This window comes from Prosopis cineraria, unplaced genomic scaffold, assembly GCF_029017545.1.
Source record: "Prosopis cineraria cultivar Desert tree isolate PC_DT_omini unplaced genomic scaffold, ASM2901754v1 PC2, whole genome shotgun sequence".
NCBI classification, from domain to species: Eukaryota; Viridiplantae; Streptophyta; class Magnoliopsida; order Fabales; family Fabaceae; genus Prosopis; species Prosopis cineraria.
In genome coordinates this window covers 39,166,138-39,186,431 of record NW_026555333.1, presented here as the reverse complement: position 1 = coordinate 39,186,431, position 20,294 = coordinate 39,166,138, and the positions used below count along the sequence as shown (strand labels likewise).

General features: G+C 33.6%; 1 protein-coding gene across 1 annotated transcript; it reads left to right on the top strand.

The window, feature by feature from the left end:
- Window positions 1–9,393: 9,393 nt before the first annotated feature.
- Window positions 9,394–19,470, top strand: LOC129302178 (phenylacetaldehyde reductase-like). The gene is made up of 6 exons (XM_054940860.1): window positions 9,394–9,604; window positions 10,095–10,264; window positions 10,908–11,099; window positions 12,200–12,362; window positions 18,493–18,676; window positions 19,062–19,470. The coding sequence occupies exons 1-6, from the start codon at window positions 9,451–9,453 to the stop codon at window positions 19,204–19,206; spliced, it is 1,008 nt and encodes a 335-aa protein (XP_054796835.1). The 5' UTR covers window positions 9,394–9,450; the 3' UTR covers window positions 19,207–19,470.
- The last annotated feature ends 824 nt before the right edge of the window (window positions 19,471–20,294 follow it).

Below are 20,294 nucleotides of genomic sequence, written 5' to 3'. Positions count from 1 at the left end.
TTACAACTGAAGCCCTTAACCCAATTTGCTTGCTTATCCCAAATAACATCACCACAACTACTGCTACTATTAGCCTTCACGAACTCATCCACCTCAAGTTTAACCATGTCATTCCCCTGATAAGGTTCAGCTCGAGAAAGATTTGTCTCATAATTTAAAAAGGAAGCTAAGCGAATAAGATCAATATCTGAAGAGGCTCTAAAGAAGGTAGAAAGTGTTGTGTGATTATTATCTACAAAGTTAGTATCAAAAACCTTCTTACATCTTTCTACCTAAATGTCTTAGCATATATAACTAAACAAAATATTCTAATTACCTTTCTTGTAAAAGCCTTTTCCTACATCTTTAGAAAGGTTCCAATTAACCTAATTAGCTTTGGAAAGATTCATAAAGGTATTCCAATATCTTTCGTGAACAACTTCCTTCCACTTCTCTATAGCGTACAAACAATCATGCATCAAATGCATTGAATCTTCTAAAGAATTGCATTCAAAGGGGCAACTCGCTCTATTGTTAGTCCTCTTTGTAGTCTTTGTTCCATCATGTGAGCTCTTCCATGTGTAAATAGCCACATAAAAGACTTGATCTTCTTAGGAATTGACCATCTACAAATCTTTTTCCAAATGTTGTCAGTGTTCCTTCTTATACCTACAGACACAACATAATAGGTAGATTTAACATTAAAATACCCATTCGACGATAGTTTTCAAAAGTGTTTATCATCCCCTCTCTCCTTACTAGGAGGGTAGGCATAATTAATATAGGCAACTGTGTTAAGCTGGAACCAAGAGTTAAGCTTTCATTAATCCCACTAATCATTCTGATCAACATAGTCTATGGCCTTCTCATTTTTGTCAATAAGCCCCTCTCTACCCGTTACAAGCTCAATGAGCAGTACATTCATCATAGATCAGTTTTCAAACCAAAATGAAGTATTCCTACCATTTCTTGCTTTTTTCCCCAAACCTTCCTTGAATTTACTCCGAACCTCACAATTTCCTCTCCAAGTGTAAGAAGATTCTTTCCTCTTGCTGACCTTTGGTATGTTAGCGTCACCATGCTTATATTTGGCCTTTAAGACACGTACCTATAAAGAATCTTCATTGCTAACAAGATTCCAGCAAAGTTTCATAATGAAAGCCTCATTTTGTTGTTTGATCCAAGCGGTCATACACTTAGTAATTCAAACTAAATTAACCAACTATATAATATGGTGGCAACCTAGGTCATCTCTCAAAGAGATGTTTAAATATTAAATCCAAATCTTCCTAATGCAATTAAATTAAAATAAAAGTCTCAAGAGTTGATTGATTTTAATTGATTTAAACTAAGTACTAATTAATCTAATTAAAACCTAAAAACCTAAGTTAATGAGTTTGTGAAAATGGGATAGAACAGGGTACTTGGAGTAAAGCCAAGAATAAGGGTCGAGCTTGAAGGGCAGGGCTTGGAGGCCTTATTTATATAAGGATTTGGACTTTAAAACTGAATTTTTTTAAAGTAACAGGATTTAAGAGCCTAGCTCTGATAAGCCATATGAAAAAAAGCTTAGACTTAGGCAACCTTCAAGCCCTGACAAGCCTAATTATCTTTTATATATATACACATACATACATACATATATTTGATTAATAATGACATAATTTAGTTAATATTTATTGTAGGTAATGAAGAAAAAGTTACAGGGATAATTGACATTGAATTTCTACTTTCATCTTCAACAAGTAGATCTATATATGAGGAGTTAATATTTTACTTTTAAATGACGATGGAGAGGATTTAAATTTTCATTGATGAAGATTTTAATCTTCATCTTAAATTTAAAAATATTAAATCTTTATCAAATTTTAAATTGAATTTTATCTGATACTTTAATTTATTTCATGTTGAATTTTAGAATATTCTATTTAAATTAAAATGTTGAATTTTTTTTTTAGGAAAGAGGACTTAAGGGTCCGGCTCTGAGCCCTTTAAATAAGGTTAGAATCGGGTCTAATTTTAAATAATCGAGCTTTAGGACCTGAGCTCTTAAGGGTTGGGCCCATAAGGGTGAGGCCTTGAAGGGTCGGGCCTGCCCTGATTCTCACCTCTAATTTGGAGTTAGATTAATGCTCAAATCCTAACCACTTATGAAATTAAATTAGCCACCTTTAATTCTTCTCTTCCTAACCAAATTATGAAGCCACTAGGATAATTCTCTCTAGCAACTTAACTTTACTAGGGACCCTAATTAAGTCTAGGATTCTAAAGTTTAATTCAACTCCCTAATTTAGTTTAGGCCTAAATTAGGTGATTAATGACAAATTCTAGCAAGTATATTCAGCTCCTTACAACTTAAATAACCCCTAAAATTATGGTAGATCACAAGCAAGCCGAACAAACACTCCTCAAGATTATGATAAAGTATAAGCTAGGTCAAAACACTAAAGAACATTCAAAATTATGACACATTCAAGAATAGCTAAAATACATAGCTCAACATACCAAATGAAAAGTAACAATGATCAAATCAATCTCCATACAAAAATATCAAACAAAATTATGGTTGTAAAATCAAGACATGACAATCCAATATTATAGTCTTATAAGTCTATTAATGGAGAAAAATTAAGAGAAAAAATAAAAGGGTTACAAAATTGAAGATCCAAGTGGTTTACTGAGCTTTCATCCTCCTCCAAGCACCTAAAATGATTTAGCCTTCAAAGTTCTTCAAGTCCTCCATGAAAAGCTCAAGTTGGCCAAACCCTTCCATAAAACCAAGTAAAGAATAAAGCATGAAATGAGTGATCAAGTGGTAGGGAAATGTAAAAAGGAGTGAGAGGAGAAGAATGGGAGTAATTTGGTGATTATCCAATGGTTAGATAAAGAAAATAGTTGAAAAATGAAAGAAAATGAAGAACAATGAAAAACAAGAGAGAGAATGTAAAATAAAAATGAAGGAGGTGGTGAGAGATTGTGTGTGGTGGCTAGGGTTAATTTTTTTAGGTGAAAATGAGCTGAAAGGGGCGTGCAAAGCAGCTGCCAAATGGGGGAAAAATAAAATAAAAAGGAAAAGAAAAAGTTAGGGTAAGATACACACTTTCCACATATTTAAATAGGTGGCTTTCTCTCATTAGCTCAAAGGGAATATCCTAAATAAGAATATTCTCATTTATTTTATCAAAAGATATAATTATTCTCTCCCTTTTTAGCTCCAAAAGTGATACCACTAATTCACAATTTAGCACTCTTCCATGAATCTTGACCAATTGCAAAAGTTCAGGTCCATATGTACCACCTAAATCACAAAATAAATATAAAATCAAAATCAAATATTCATGTAACCTAATAATTATTCTTGCACATGGAATTAATTAATTATTATGGAAAAATATTAATATATTAAAATTCAAGGGTTGACACTTGAAAGCTCATGCGTGCACATAAAATCTTAATTCGGTCAAAAAAGTCAACAACTTTTAAAATGTAATTTTTATTTTATAACTCCTAAACCAAATTGAATTTTAAAAAAATAATTTCATATTCATTATTCTGGGCATAAAACACATGGAACACAATATTAATTCATTTTTTCATAAACAGTGCAATTTTGGACTAAAATACCACTAGTGCACAATTTTTCCCCAAGTGATTTGTTTTTTTTTTACTATTGACACCATGAATGCACCAAATGAGGAATAAAACATGTAAAATAGATCCTAAATGAATGGATAAAGTGTGTAAAATATGAGTCTTATCATTGTCTAAGGCCTTTAATACCTAGATCTCCGTCCTTCCTTTCCTACGTCACATTTTCCTATGAGATAGGTGGATTTTCTTGCTATCTCCTTCATACAAGAAATTGCAACTCATAGGTTCAAGCTCATCAAGGAGTTTCTTTGGGAGCAGCATAGTCTGCATATGATATGCAGAGAATGCCACCAACATTGCCCTAATAAGGGTTGCTCTTCCAGCCATATTAAGGAATTTCTCTTTACAACTAAAAAGCCTTTTTTGGGTCTTTTCCATAATAGGAGAAAATAGCGCATAAGAAGCCCTCTTATGAATGAGATGAATGCCCAAATATTTTCCTAGATCACTAGTTAAGACCACACCTATCTATTTAACTCATATGCACTGGAGAAGTGAACAAATCTAGCTTGTTCAGATTTTGTCTTGCCCTATTGAACAAAAAAATACAAAGTAATTTTATATAACAAGTTTTGAAAATGAAAAATGAAAAAAAAAATACTTCAAAACATTATTATAAAATATATTTAAAGCAATGAAACAAATTGTAAGATAATTATTAGTTAAAATTAAATTATTTTAACATGGGATGATATGGCAAGACATGGAACATTGGATATGGTTTAAAGGGCTTGGATGTAGCGCTGCTAAGGGATTTTGAGAAGGAGGATTCATAAAGGATCCAGTTGTCATATATAGTCCTTCATAGTAATGTCAAGCAAAATATAATTATTAATTATATTTTTTTTAATTTATACCTAATTACATGTCACATAGTCTCTATTAATTGGTATGATGTCAATATTTTCTCCTCCTCGAATATCACCAGATAAGTTTGGTCTCTATTAATAAGTATGATATTAATAGGTATAATAGCTTCAACATTTGGTTTATCCAAAAATAAGTTTGCTACTTTCAAAATGTCAGCATCATCAAAGTCATCCCATTTATCAAAATTCTAGCGCCATCAAGGTCATCCTATTCACTACCAAGACAATCTAAAAGTATTTGATACATATTGAAAATTATTTTTTTAAGTTAAAAAATAATATTTTGACACTTCACGGATATGTACCGAAGAAGCATTGGTGAGTATTGATATTGGATATGATATTAATATGGATACATGGGATAATTTGAAATATCCATGTTTCATAAACTATAAAAAGCTTTGAACTAGGAGTATTATTATGAAAAGAGAAAAATCAGTGTTTAGCTAGATAAAATTACTCTTCAACCTCGGCCTCCTCATTCATTGTCAAAACATCAACATATACATGGTAACCTTTGTCTGCTAAACTAGGCTTATTTAATGTCACATCATATTTTACTAACATAAACTAATAGTGTTTGGAAGATTCATAAACGTGAGACTAAAATTTTTGATCGTGTAAATTATAAGTAGGGAAAATTGCATCCAAGGGCCTCCCAAGTAAATTGATTATGAAAAAGAACCAAATGATTTTAAAATTACTCTATAAGATCAAGGAGTCTAAATGGAATTAAAATAGGTTGCAAAAAGACTAAATTACCCTTGATATTTTTAAAATAAAATAAAATTAAAATACAAGATTTGATTGCTTGGGAGCTTGATTGTCATTCATTTTTTGGGTAGCCAAGGAACCTTGTGTTCAAATCCTCCTTGATCACCTTTAATTATTTAATTAGCTACTGGCGGCAGCAATTAGCAACTTTGAGAGTTGACTTTTTTTAAAATAAAATATCAAGAGTGGATTACTCTTTTTGAAACCTAATTTAATTTTATTTAAATCCATTGATCTTGCATTTCAAAATCATTTAGTTTTTCTTTCATAATAAAATTATTTGGGAGGTCATTGCATGTGTATAAATACCAATTAAAAAAAAAACCAATAGCTTGATTCAAAATTTGATGAAGTTATAAGGATTGACAAACTAATTTTCATTTTAGATAAAAAGGTTAATGAGCAAAGTGAACATTGAAGTATTGCGAAAAAAATGCCTTAAACCCTAAACTTTTAAAATGTGCAAAATGGACCCTAACCTTTTAATTATGCAATAATACTTATTAATTGCACAACTTGACTTGTTAGTACTACAACTTTACTTTAATTCCATGACTCCCTCAAAATTATTTGCATAATAAATCTTGTTTTCAAACCTTTTGAGCATTATGATAAGAAGTATACTTGTTAAAAGCCTAATATAGCTTGTCATTTCTTCAAGTTTAATTATTAATATTATATTTTTTTAAGGTATTTCTCTCTCTATAGATGTGTGTGTGTGTGTGTGTGTGTATGCTTATATAATTGAGAATATAAGGGAAACATGACTATCATTGCTTTTGTTATCTGACAAACTCAATTTTTTATGTAAATTATATGTTCATTTAACAAGTGATAATATATAATTAACCAGTATTTTTAAGGAATTAACAAGTGTTATTGCGTAATTAACAAGTAAAGTTACATGGTTAATAAGTAACACAATTCGGTTGAAGGAGTAATGGATTTGATAAGTAAATTCAAGTAATTAACAAGTCATGTTGAGGTATTAACAAGTACAATTATGTGATTAACAAGTAATATAATTTTATTGTGAAAGTTACAAACTTAATAAGGAAAGTTAAGTAATTGACAAGTCCTATTAAGGTATCAATAAGTATAATTATGCGATTAATGAATAGTTTAGTTTTGTTGCAGGAGTCATGGAATTAACAAGAAAAGTTAAGTAATTAACAAGTTCTAGCAAGTTATGTTTAGATAGGTGGTTTTAAATTGGGAATTTGGATTTAGATATTTGAATCTCAGTTTTGAAATTAATAGATTCTAAATTTTTTATTCAGATGATATAAAAATTTTTAAATTACAATGTTAAAATCTTTTGTTTGGATCTAAAGTAAAATTTTAAATTTTAAATTCTATGTTTAAATTTAAAAGAAATTAAAAGATTGGTCAAACTCAACAATTCTGAATGGCCAACTTCCAATGAGATCATACAAATAAAGCTGACTGGGATTGTGGGACGAGGATGACTTGGACGGTCAACTTCCATCGACGCTAGACTGACGGCGACGATGGGGACTAAACAACCAACTCCCATGGGGACCGTACTAACAGCTACTATGGGGACAGGAAGATTGACTACCACCAGGATCGAACTGACAGCGACAATGAGGATCGAACGACCGACTTTCATCAAGATTGAATTGACGGCTACAACAAAGATCGAATAACTGATTCCACTAGGACTGCCCGACGATGACGATGGGACCACACGACCGACTTCTACTGGTATCAAACTGGTGCCAACAGTAAGGATCGAATGGATGAATTCCACCTATACTGGATCGACTACGAAGATAGGGACCAAACGGTCGACTTCTTCCAGCACTGAACTGTATCAACAATGATGGTGACAGCGACCAAAATGAAGGCGATGGTGACAGATAGTGGCCATTCGATCCTCACTTGATGGAAGTTGGACTTCTAGTTCTCGTCATCGCCATCAGTCTGGTCTTAGTAGAAGTCGACTATCTTGTCCCAATCATCACTGTCAGTTTGATCCTAGTGAAAGTCAGCCATTCAATCCCTGTCGTCATTGATATGGTGCTAGTAGAAGTCAGACATTTGATCCTAGTTGTTATCATCAGTTTGTGCTAGTAGAAGTTAGCAATCTGGTCTCGGTCATCGTCGTCAGTCTGATCTCTGTGGAAGTTGGCCGTCCGGTCCCTTTTTCACTGTCGGTTAAGTCCCAATCGTCATTGTTTGTCTAGTCTCAATTGCCATTGTCAGTCCGGTCTCATTAGAAGTCGACCGTTCAATCCCTGTCGTTGCCATTGATATAGTGCTAGTGGAAGTCGACCGTCTAGTCTCGATCGTCGCAGTCGGTCTGGACCCAATGAAAGTCGTTGGTCTAGTCTCGATCATCAATGGCAGCTTGTTTCCATCAACTTTGGCAGTTCAATTCAATTACTGTTGGTAGGTTGATTAAGCCTTCACACATTTAGGTCTAATTACAAAAGAGTTTGACTTAGGATTTGAAGTAATAAGGGTTTAGAAAGAATTTTAAATTACAAAGAGATTAAGGTAGAACTTGAACTTGAATTTGGGTTAAATTCAAATCCCATACATTTTTAATTATCCAAACAATGTATTTGGCTCAAATCCAAATCCATATCCATGTGTATCCAAACATAGCATTAAGATATTAACAAGTAAAGTTATGCAATTAATAAGTAACATAATAATCAAATGGTTTGGAAATAAGGTTTATTATATATATAATTTTATACATTATATAATTAAATGGGTTGGATGGTTTGGAGGTCTAAAGCTTTTTAGTGAACCAAGGGGTCATGGGTTCTACTTCCACTTTGGCCACCTTTAGATAATTTAATTTAATTTTTCATAATTCTCCAACCACCATCAGTAGTGGTCTAGTTGGCGGTTAGAGCTCTAACGATGGAGGTTCAATGGCTATCATCGTTGACAAGACTTTGGTTATCAACAGTGGTACTCCAGCAACTGTAGCTGGTGGTTTTTTTTTTTAATATTTGAACTAAAGGTATTTTCATTTTTTTATATTCAACTTATTTTCAATTTAATCCCTAAAAACTAAACTAAAGTTTTAGAATCTTTAAGAACCCACCAGAAAACATGTTTCTTGTCAAGTCCTTAAATCAAATTCTCAAAAAAAAAAAAAAACAGTCATAATGTTAAAGACAAACAAAGAAGATTAAATGAAATTAAATGATGACTTACCAACAAAGTCACACTTCGAAAATACGGATAACTATAAAACCTATTTAGGAGATTTTCAATATCTTGGACTATTGGGCATTAACTTTCATGAGAGAAGAAATGGCCATTGTTGAACTTCACAACCAGCTTTCCCAAGTGCAAGGTATAACTATACTGATTCGTCTAGGATATACAAAAGAGCAAGCTTCTGATGCATATTGCCAAGAATAATTCCAATGAAACAGAGGACGAAGTGAAAATGGAAGTAGTTGAAGGTTTTAAACATTGAGAGAGATGTCCACATAACAATTTTCTGGAATTTGCAGATTTGGATCTGCCATGTATCTGGATAAGCTTGAAGTTCCTATGCTCAGCAATAGAACTTTGCAAGTCTTTAATGAGAGTAATAAATTGTTGATTAAGATTCTAGCTGCAAGCAACCTTTATAAATTTCAATTCTTCTTTTCAAATTTTGAATGATTGAGACAATTTTTCTACAATGGAGAAATATGGACCAAAGTAAAACAATACCGTTAAATACATGAAAATGAAGAGACAATAAATTTAAATTGAAAAAATGATAAAGAGGTTTTAAGTAGATCAATTAATTTAAATTAAGTCTTAAATGTAAAACTTCAAAAATTTATAAATTTAGCTTTTAATTTTATAACTTTGTTTGATAAATTTACAACTTGTGTTGTAAATTTTAATATAGAAAACAAATTTATTTATTTTTTAATTATATTAAAATTAAAAAATAAATTAAAATCTATCATAATAAAATTGTAAAATTAGAAGTTGAATTTTTAAATTTTTAAAATTTTAAAATTAATATTTAAAATTTAATTTAAATTAATTGATTTTTTTGAGATTTATATACCATTCTTCCATTTAAATTTGATTTAAAAGTAATGTTTTAAAAGCCTCTTCTTTTATGTTTTTCATGATCTAACCGGGTGAATGTTTGACTTAACCAGAATTGAGGCAGCAGAGCTAGAGTATGGATTATTTGGAAGATCGAGAGAGAATGGGCAGCTACGTTGGTGAAGGAAAGGTGGTGTGTGTCACCGGTGCTTCTGGCTATATTGCTTCATGGCTCGTCAAGTTCCTTCTTCTTCGTGGTTATACTGTCAAGGGCACTGTTCGTGACCCCAGTGAGCACATCTTACTATCGTTCCGTCTAATCAACCATAAATTGATGGAAACTGTGTACCCTTGCTTTGTTCTCTCTGATTTTGTTTTCTTTCTTTCTTTTTTTTCTTGATTCAGATTTTCAGCAAACCCATTTTTCATTTTGCTTTATAGTTAGGAGGCGATGGATATAAAATTCTTTTGGTTTGCGATGATAGGAACTATAAATAGGAGACAGAATAGACAATAACTATTTAAACTATCCACGTCTACATAAATATGGTCTGAAATGACAGAACTGCGTATTGCTACATGCGTCTCTTATTCTCTTCATGCCTTCAATTTTGGCTTGTTAAGTGAAAATAGTCTATGGCTCTGACTTTGCTTCTTTGTTATGTTTGTCGTGTATTTGAAGTTTCTCTATTATTCAAAGTTAATCAATTATATTTTGTTGTTTTTATATGGTGTATCATCTTGAGTTACCAATTTGTTATGTTTTGTAACTTGTTACAGATGATTTAAGAAAGGTAGATCACTTGCTTAAGCTTGATGGTGCAAAGGAGAGATTGCGCCTGATTAAAGCAGATCTCCAGGAAGAAGGTTCCTTTGACCAAGCCGTTGAGGAGTGTGAGGGTGTATTTCATACCGCATCTCCCTGTTATTTTGATGCCATTGATCCGCAGGTTTATATGATTTTCTAATTGTTGAAAGATAATTGGATGTGCTCTTCCTACAGCGAAGCATTTTATTTCCTAAATTTTAAATCGTTTGAAGAATCTATTTAGCTTGGGAGATGTATTACAGTGAAATTGTCTTCTTTTGCATCGTTGCTTGAGAAATTAAGAAGCTATTCCTTCTTAGAAATCACAAGGCCCCATGCTAGAAGGGCAAAACGTTTAATATTTCATTTTGTCGTAAATGCAGGCAATTAATTTTTAAATTGCATATTGATTACCATGTTGAACTTTTCCATAATCTTGCTCCTTTCTCTGCCTTTGGCAAATGACAACCAATCAAGTTCTTATTGTCAAATGAGTTCACCATTTCCTTGTAGATTCAAAATATCACAAATCTTGTGGAAGCCATGCAAAAATTACTGTTGAGAATAGAGAATCATGCCCAGATAACTGTTATCTTTTGAGTAGTGGTTAACAGGGTGGAAAATTGAAGACAGGCATATTGCTTACTTTCCTTTGCCTATTTAGTTGAAGTAACACATTTCTGAACCAGAGAAATGGCTATAGCTTAGGCCTTTACATCTCAGGCCAACTATGAGTCTCTTTATTTTGATTATTGCTTCATTTACCAACTCTATCCTCATTTTAGACTGAACTTATTGACCCGGCGCTCAAGGGAACTCTCAATGTTCTTAGGTCGTGTGCAAAATCTTCAAATGTGAAACGAGTTGTTTTAACATCTTCCTTTGCAGCAGTTATACGTAATGGAAAACCTCTAACTCCTGATGTTGTAGTTGATGAGACATGGTTTTCTAGTCCAGATATTTGTCGGGATATGAAGGTAAGTGCCAATATATTATTGGCACAACTGAAGTTTGTAATTCATTCAAGTTGCTTATTTGATATATAGTAGCTGTCAATTCTGCTTGGATTTGGAGATCTAGTTTTTCTCTTGCCATCACGTTGGCTCATCAGAACAGTATTATTTCATAATTTATTAATCAGGTAAGTGGAGTCCGTGGACAGTGGTTGCTTCTTTTCTGTTGAGTTTTGGGACACATTTGAACTAAAAAATAAAGAAATTGCATTTCTTGTAGAGAGAGATAAATAAGAGTAGTTTGGCAGTTACTCTGGCCCTATTTAGTATTGCAACTTTCTTATGTCTCCCGTGCTACAAGGTATACAATTATATAGCTATAGGTCATGCTTCTGGTACTAATAAGACACATTATTTTAGCAATTTTTCATTATTGGATGATTCAGCATTCAGTGATTATGTCAGAAGCACAAGAAAAAGACATTCTCTAATGATGATGAGAAAATGGGAAGCTCAAAAAATGAAGAGTAAATTGAAGGATTGCTCAATGATGGTGGCTAGGATGATGTTAGATTTGATGAAGAAAAAGAATTAGTTTATTTATCTTTAGGACAAAAGCCCATACTTAAAAACATTGTGAAATGTTGATTCCTTTTATGATTCCAATACTTGATGTTGTGATTTATATATGATCATCATGTTGTTATGAGGCTTTTCTAAATGTCATTTTGGTTTCTCTCTCTCTCTCTCTCTATATATATATATATATATAAAATATTTACTATCTATTATATTTTGAATCTCTTAAAAGTGTTGCTAAATTTCCATGTAGCTCATGCTATGCTATGTGCTAGATGCAATATCATTTTACGGCCTTAGCAAAACAAGTGCATTAAGTGCTATGAATAATTAAGGATATACTATAAGGAAAAATATTAGAATGAAGTTTTAGCTCAAACTAAACTTCATTTTGAATCCAAAAATAAAAATAAGAAAGTATCCTATGACTCTTCTGTTTGAGAATTATATCTTATGTTTCCAATTGTTATAACACCAGTTTGTAACCATTTAGTATTTTAAATTCTGCTTCAAGTTTCCTACTGCTTTATATTCTGTTCTTTCAGCTCTGGTATAATCTTTCCAAGACTTTGGCTGAAGAAGCTGCCTGGAAATTTGTGAAAGAAAACAATATTGACCTGGTTGTTCTCAACCCAGCATTTGTGATAGGGCCACTCTTGCAACCATCACTTAATGAAAGTTCTGCTATGATATCTAGACTAATAGAAGGTAATTTTTATGTATTCACTAGGTTTTCACTTCATGGAAATCCTGTTATGTGATCTGTTTGCACCTGGATTACTTGATGTTTTCAACTGAGCCACTTTTCATGGTATAGTTAATTGAAAAGGGAATTCAAGTAAAAATGTTGAGCTGGACTAATGTGTTTTGTACATTGAAATTAGGACTAATGTGTTGTGTACATTGAAATAAGAAAATGAGGGCTATGGTTGTTGAGTGTTAGAATATATTGTACTTGTTGTAATTAGTATTGGTTGGTAGTTGGGGGTTACATTTATTATCTGTTTGGTGTTCTCTTGTATATATTCCTCTGTACCTATTGCAATTTTGAGAATAATAACCAAAGAACACTCTTAGAAGTTGTTGAACGCGATCTTTTAATTAATAATATTCCTAAAAGCTTGATAAATGATAGAGCACAATGGCATCTTGCAATTCATGTAGCCGAACCCACCTAGTGGGATAAAGACTTGTTGTTGTTGTTTCTCTCTCATGGTCTCATAGTTGGACTCTGAATTTTTCCAAGGCTTTCTTCTTTTTTAGCCTTACTGTGTGTTAGTTAAGGTTACTATTCATTAGACCCATCATCGCTGGAGCTCCATTGTCAACATGTGCTAGCCCACCATGACCACCTATCGCTGATCAGCCGATCCCCAAAGTTCGGCTATGATCCTCTATCTCACATGTCGCCACGTGCCGGTTGTTGGAATTTGCATAGTATTGTTTTTCTGGCGTGTGACAGTGCATCTCGTGGAGTTTCCGCAGCTGTGCTCATCATGAGCTCTATTCTTCAATTCCAGGGTGTGCTCTTGTATTCTTCATTTTTCTTCTAGGTTAGAATCTATTACAGCCATGTCAGAGACAAAAAAATGCTTTTGAAAACATTAGTTCCTCTTCATCTTCTTCCTTTAGCATCCTTGGTCTCAATATGTTCGCACTTTCTTTAAGGGCCGTAGAAAGCTGAATCATTTGCTTGGGACTGGTCCTAAGTCCGGGGTTCTAAAGTTTGATGCTTGGGATAAAGCGGATTCAATAGTTATGTCTTGACTGTGGCAGTCTATGGCTCCTGAAGTTAGTCGAACATGTTTGTTCCTGTCTTTGGCTGAGGAGATTTGGGATACAGTGCATCAAACCTACTTAAAGGTGAAGGAAGCTACTCAAATTTATGAGATTCGGACTAAGATTTCAAATACGAGGCAAGGAAGTAAATCTATCATTGAATATTTTACTCTTATGAAAAGCTTTTGGCAAGAGTTAGATCATTACCAATGCATTACTTTGATAAATCCTGAAGATGGTGCTACTTTTAAACACTTCATTGAGAAATAGAGTTTTTGAGTATCTCACAAGGCTAATGCTGAGTTTGATGTTGTAAGAGTTCAAATCCTTGGTCGGGAAGACATTCCTTCTTTCGATGAGACCATGCTATTGTCTTAGCAGAAGAAGGTCATAGAGGTGTGATGATGGAAGCCCAACCAATGGAAAGTTCTGCCCTGGTTTCAAAGAATATAGCCAATCACCCTGGTGATGATGAAAAACAAGGAGACTCATCAAAGACCTCTAACAAAGAGCCTATTTGGTGCTCCTCTTGTAAGAAACCATGGCATACTAGAGATAAGTGTTGGAAGCTGTATAGTAGGCCTTCGAACATGAAGAAGGGGCAATCTCATGTTGCCACCAATTCTACCAGGGGGAACTCTAGACAAGGTGATCTTATAGGGGAGATAGAGAGTTTGAGATCCTTGCTAGAGTTACTCGACAGAGCTTTTACTTGTGCTATAGGTACCTATTATTTGGGGTTCTAAAGTGTTTCCTTTCAACATTCATCTATCTTGCTTTCACCTGTTTTTATTGCCTCAAAGAAGGATTCTCTTCATTCTTAGATTGTTGATTCTAGAGCCTCAAATCATTTGACAAATTCCTCCGAGAATTTCAGGTCTTGTAACTTTGTGTCCTAGTACTAGGAAAATCATGTGGGGTGATGGATTTTAGCGACTATGCCTGGTCAGGGAGATGTTTAGTTGAGTGATAACCTTATCCTAAAAAATGTCTTGCATGTCCTAAACTTTGCACAAATCTTATCTTTGTGAAAAGACTAACTCTATGAGCTATGTTCTCTTCTCTTCTATATCTTGTGTTTTTTTAGGAGTGAGAGATGAGTTAAGATGATTAGACTTGTTAAGGAAAGGGATGATCTTTATTTTTTTGATGAGCCTAGTGAATGCAGTGAACTCCAAGGTTTGATGGCTTCCTCCTCTCTTCAATCAAAAAGAGTTGAGTCCAGTGAAGATCATATTTGGCTTTATCACCACCCTCTGGATCATCCTTCCTGTAGTGTTTTGAAAACTATGTTTCCTTCTTGGTTCAAGGATTTAGCTGTCAAGGTCTTTTCATTGTGATGTTTGTGATTTTGCAAAATATAAACGATCTTCATATCTTATGAGTAATGCAAGAACTTCTTGTCCTTTATTGTTGACTACACTCATGTAGATTGGATTTATCCACTGAAACAAAAATTTGATGTTAGCATGGTTTTTCCCTCCTTTTATGACGTGATTAGAACTCAATTCTGTGTTGGGATACAAATGTTCAGGTTAGACAATGCAAAAGATTTTTTTCAATCTTTATTCAATTTTTTTTTTTTTTTTTGAAATCATAAGTTTCTATACAAATCATCTTGTGTTAATACTCCCCAACAAAATGGGGTTGCTGATAAAAAGAATAGTCACCTTCTTAATATTAAAAGAGCTTTATTGTTTCAAACCAATGTTCCTAAACAATATTGGGGAGAAATTTTTTTTTACTGCAACACATATGTTAATAGGCTCCCTACCCCTGCCCTTGGTTCAAAGAGTCCTATGGAAATTCTTACTCAAGTTTTTCCTAATTTCCATGCATCAAATGCTCTCATACCTGAGATTTTTGGGTGTGTTGCTTTTGTTCATGTGCATTCTCAACAAAGCACCAAACTTGACCTTAGAGCTCTTAAATGGGTTTGTTTGGTATACCTCTAGTCAAAAAGGATACAAATGCTATCATCCTCCTTCTAGGAAATTTTTTGTATCAGTTGATGTTACTTTTTCTGAGTCTTACTCTTATTTCAATACTTCTCTTAAAATGGAGAGTCCTCTCAATGATGATCAAGATAATTATTTGTTTCTTAGTGAACTTCCTAGTTCTCCTAGTGAGTCTTTAGGAGCACCATCAACTCTTAACGTTACTCATCTATTATAGGTTTTCTCTTAGAAGAACAAGAGTACATCTCAACCTTCACAAGTTCAATAACCTAAGCCGGCTCCTGTGCAAACTTCAGAACCTGTACTTGGAAATTTTGAGGCAACTCCTAATTCACTTTAAAATGCTGAAATTACTTCAAATTCCCAAGATGTTTATGATAATCAAGAGGTTCCTAGTAATAATTTTGAACTTCTTGAGTTGACCTACCTATTGCCTTAAGGAACTAGAAGTTGTACTAAATGATCCTTATACCCAATGTCTTCATTTCTTTCCTATGACAAATTGTCTTGCAATCATAAAGCCTTTCTCATTGGTCTTCATCCCATTTCAATACCACAATCCTTTTCCAAGGCATTAGTAGATGAAAACTGGGTTAAGGTTATGAAGGTTGAGATGGAAGCACTTGAGAAAAACAATGCATATGACCTAGTTCAATTATGAGAGGGAAAAAAGCTTGTCGGGTGTACATGGGTTTTTACTCCAAAATACAATTCTGATGGCTCCTTAGACAACTATAAAGCTTAGCTTGTTGCCAAAGAATATACTCAAACCTATAGGGTTGATTATAAAGAAACTTTTGCTTCAGTTGCAAAAATGAATGCTTTTGGTACTTTATCATCTTTGGCAGCTATCCATGATTGGGAATTACTGCAGTTTGATGTGAAGAATGCTTTCTTACATGGTGACTTAAAGGAAGAGATTTGTATGGAGATTCCCCAGGATTTGATTCACATCTTCCTTCTAGTACAGTTTGCAAAGTTAAAAGACTCTTTACGGATTGAAATAATCACTAAGGGCTTGGTTGGGAAGGTTTACAAAAGCCATAGTTAACATGGGGTTCAAACAGAGTGAAAGTGATCATACTTTGTTTATCAAACATTCTACACATTCTACTTTAGGGGGAGTAACAGTTTTACTTGTTTATGTTGATGATGTTATAGTAACAAGAAATGATTTGGAAGGGATTCGGTCTCTGCAAAGTAAATTGATGGAGGAATTCCAAATGAAGGATTTAGGGAGATTGAAATATCTTTTGGGTATTGCACAGTTGCTTATTCAAAGCATGGGATCTTCATATCCCAACAAAAGTATGTTCTTGACCTTCTCACTGAAGAAGGGAAGCTAGGGTGCAAACCTATGGAGACTCCAATTAAACAAAATCATAGACTTTGTAAGGAAGGAAAGTGTCCTAGCAAATTGAAGCAAAATCAAAAGCCCAGCAAACCTCCTCCTCTAGAGCCCCCTGTCAATAAGGAATCCTATTAGAAACTTGTTGGGAAATTGATCTATTTAGCTCATACCGAACCTGACATTTCCTATGCTGTGAGTCAAGTAAGCCAGTTTATGCATGATCTTAAAGAGTCTTTCATCTTCATGCAGTTTATTGAATACTCGAGTACTTGAAGGGTACTCTAGGAAAAGGTATTTTACTCAAGAGGGGGAGAAGATTGATCACTGATGCATATACTAATGCAGATCGTGGAGGTGATATGGACAATAGAAGGTCTACATCAGGCTATTGTACATTTCTGAGCTCAAATCTCATCACTTGGAGAAGCAAGAAGCAAGATGTGGTGTCTAGATCAAGTGCTGAAGCTGAATTTAGAGCTATAGCACTTGGAACTTGTGAGTTATTATGGATAAAGATCATTTTATCAGATCTGAGAATTAAGTGGGATGGCCCAATGACACTTTACTGTGACAACAAGTCTGCTATCAACATTGCTCATAATCATGTTCAACATGATTGGACAAAGCATGTTGAAATTGACAGACATTTTATCAAAGAGAAACTAAAAAGCGGTCTCATCTTTACTCCCTACATTCCTTCTGGTGATCAAGTGGCAGATGTGCTTACGAAGGAATTATCTGGTGAATATTTTCAGAAGTTAGTGTCAAGCTGGGAATGGAAAATATATATTCTCCTGCTCAAGGGGGAGTGTTAGAATATATTGTATTTGTTGTAGTTAGTATTAGTTGGTAGTTGGGGGCTACATTTATTATCTGTGTGGTGTTTTATTGTATATATTCCTCTGTGCCTATTGCAATTTTGAGAATGACAATCGGAGAATATTTTTCTCCATTTTCTCTTTCATTGAGAAACCTATTGAAGTGGAACTCCTAACGGACTTGGAATTTATGTTTGTCTAGAGTGAGTCTTAGATCATTATTATCTGAGGTTATAGAGTTCTTTATTATATAGGCTGCCTAAACTCAGTTAGCCTTAGTCAATATTGTGCCTGCATGTTTTCATTATCATACATATTTAATTTTTGCAGACAAAAGTTTTTATTATATGTTGATCCGTACTTTTCTTCCTTGAAATTTCTATGGTATCCTTTTTCACAACTTAATTTATTATCTTGGAAACATTATTTTTTTAAAATGTTATGCTGGCCAATATTTTTACCCATTTTCGTGAAATTTCCATGTTCTCTCTTTTCCACGACTTGAAATTATTATCATCAAAATTGGTTGTTAATTGTATCATATTTCAGATGTTTTTAACTTCTGCATTATGTTTTCGAGCTAAAGGATAATTTAGTATTTTATATGAATAAAACACGGCAAAGGAATGCACCAACCAAAAAACGAAGGTGAAAAAATTGTAACACAATTGTATCCCGTAGTTGATGAGACTATTTCATTGAACTGCCAATCTTTATTGTATGTAGAAGAAAAGGAAACTTCCTAGTGCTGGTTGAGAACTATGGTTTCATCTTACAGAGAAACCCACCAATAATAATCTGAACACTTTCTTCCCTTTTTTTTTTAAATATTTCCTCTAATTTCATATTGGGATTAAATTCATGTTAAATATTCTGTTTTTATCCCTGGGTAAGAATTGTGTTGCTCCTCATCCCTCACTTGTTTGACGCAGGTCAAACATTTCAAAACTATAGGACAGTATGGGTCAATGTAAAAGATGTTGCAAATGCCCATATTCAGGCTTTTGAGATTCCTTCAGCTAGTGGAAGATACAATTTGGTTGAGAGAGTTGCGCACAACTCAGAACTCGTAAAGATTTTGCATGAGCTGTTCCCAACATTACAACTTCCTGAGAAGTAAGTTTGTCATTATTGTTATTATATTTTCATGAATGAATTCACTTGTGAATTTATAGCTTTATTTCTTGAAACCTCACATGTGCAGTATATTTATCCCTGTTTCTTCTGAATTGTGTCTAAGACGAACTCTTTCGCTCGAAGAACTAAAAATTGCCTTTACTTGAAGCAAAAAAAATGGCTTTCAGAGACGAGAACATTGCTTCATCTCGTATCTTGTTTATTCTTTGATCATTCTGATGTTAGTGACTCGATTATTGTCATTCACTCATAATTCTTAATAACCAATATGGATTGACCTCTCAGCTTCTTTGTATCCATGTATATATTTATTCAAGGTCAAGTATTTTGTTCTGATTTCATGTATTCGTTTCCCACTTGTTAGGTGTGCAGATGATGAGCCCTTCATTCCAAACTATCAAGTTTCTAAAAGGAAGGTCAAGACCTTGGGAATTGAATTGATTCCGCTGGAAGTGAGTCTCAAGGAGACTGTAGAAAGCTTGAGAGAGAAGAACTTTATTACCTTTTAAATTTTAACTGTGATCTCTCTCTCTCTCAAAAGAATAATTGTTGATCAACATGCTTAAGCATGTGTTATTTATGTAAATAGCTCCATTGCTTGTTTAAGTTCAGTTATACAGATCAGATGGCAAGGCTGGTGATAAAAGGCTTGTATAAAAATAGGACTTGATAGGAAATAACTTGTGTTTACTAGGACTAGTGAGGCATATACTCTATGATGATAGGCTGGGAATAAGTCTCAAAATATATACGAGGAAGTATGTCCGTAATCATGTAGTTGATGTCTGTGGTGACTTCCCATTGTTCGGTTGTGATTACAATACCACTTCATCTAGCCTAAAATATAAAAAACTTTTAATAATAATCTACATACCAATAAAATTTTTATTTCTATGAAAATATATTGTTTTTTCATTTTACTTTTAGTTGCAATTTACGATAAGTGAGAAAAAAATTGTAAATTCATATGTACAAGAATCTATATTCATATATAATATTAGTTAAATGAGAATTTTTTTACAAATGTTAAGTAGTTTATATTTCTGGTTTAATATTGAGAGAAAATACCAACATTTTGATCGGAAGGGAATATATGCTTTCTTGAAAATGCTGGGTTCAAATTTGCCTTAAAAATTTGCATGTTCTCAACTCCTTGGAAGCTATAAATCTCATATCTAGAGACGGCAATCTTGATCATCAGTTGTGGTCGATAATTCAAGACCTTCGATCATCTCTGATCTTTCTCTCTGACTTTGAGCTTCATCACTCTCATAGAAAAGGGATCACATGTGCTGATATGCTAGCTCGAAATGCTCACTACTACGTTTTAATCTTCTGCTATGATGTTGTTCTTCTTGAATGTGCTTCTGCTGTTATCGACGACATAGACTTATTTTTTTACACTGTTTAGTTTTATTTTGTAATCAAGCTTTTGCTTGCCTTTTTTAATTTAAAAAAAGAAAAGAAAAGGGTTTGCTTTGCGTGTAACAGTCTGGTGGAACAAGCCTATGTTACTGTCTGAGTCTGAAGTAAACAGAGAGAAAAAGAAGTGGGCCTACCAATGTGGGATCTGTGGACCGAAGCAGGACATCTCTCT

Coding starts and splice junctions, on each gene's coding strand:
- LOC129302178 (XM_054940860.1), top strand. CDS start 9,451: ATGGATTATTTGGAAGATCGAGAGAGAATGGGCAGCTACGTTGGTGAA. Junction 11,100..12,199: donor ATATTTGTCGGGATATGAAG/GTAAGTGCCAAT, acceptor CTGTTCTTTCAG/CTCTGGTATAATCTTTCCAA. Junction 18,677..19,061: donor ACATTACAACTTCCTGAGAA/GTAAGTTTGTCA, acceptor CCCACTTGTTAG/GTGTGCAGATGATGAGCCCT.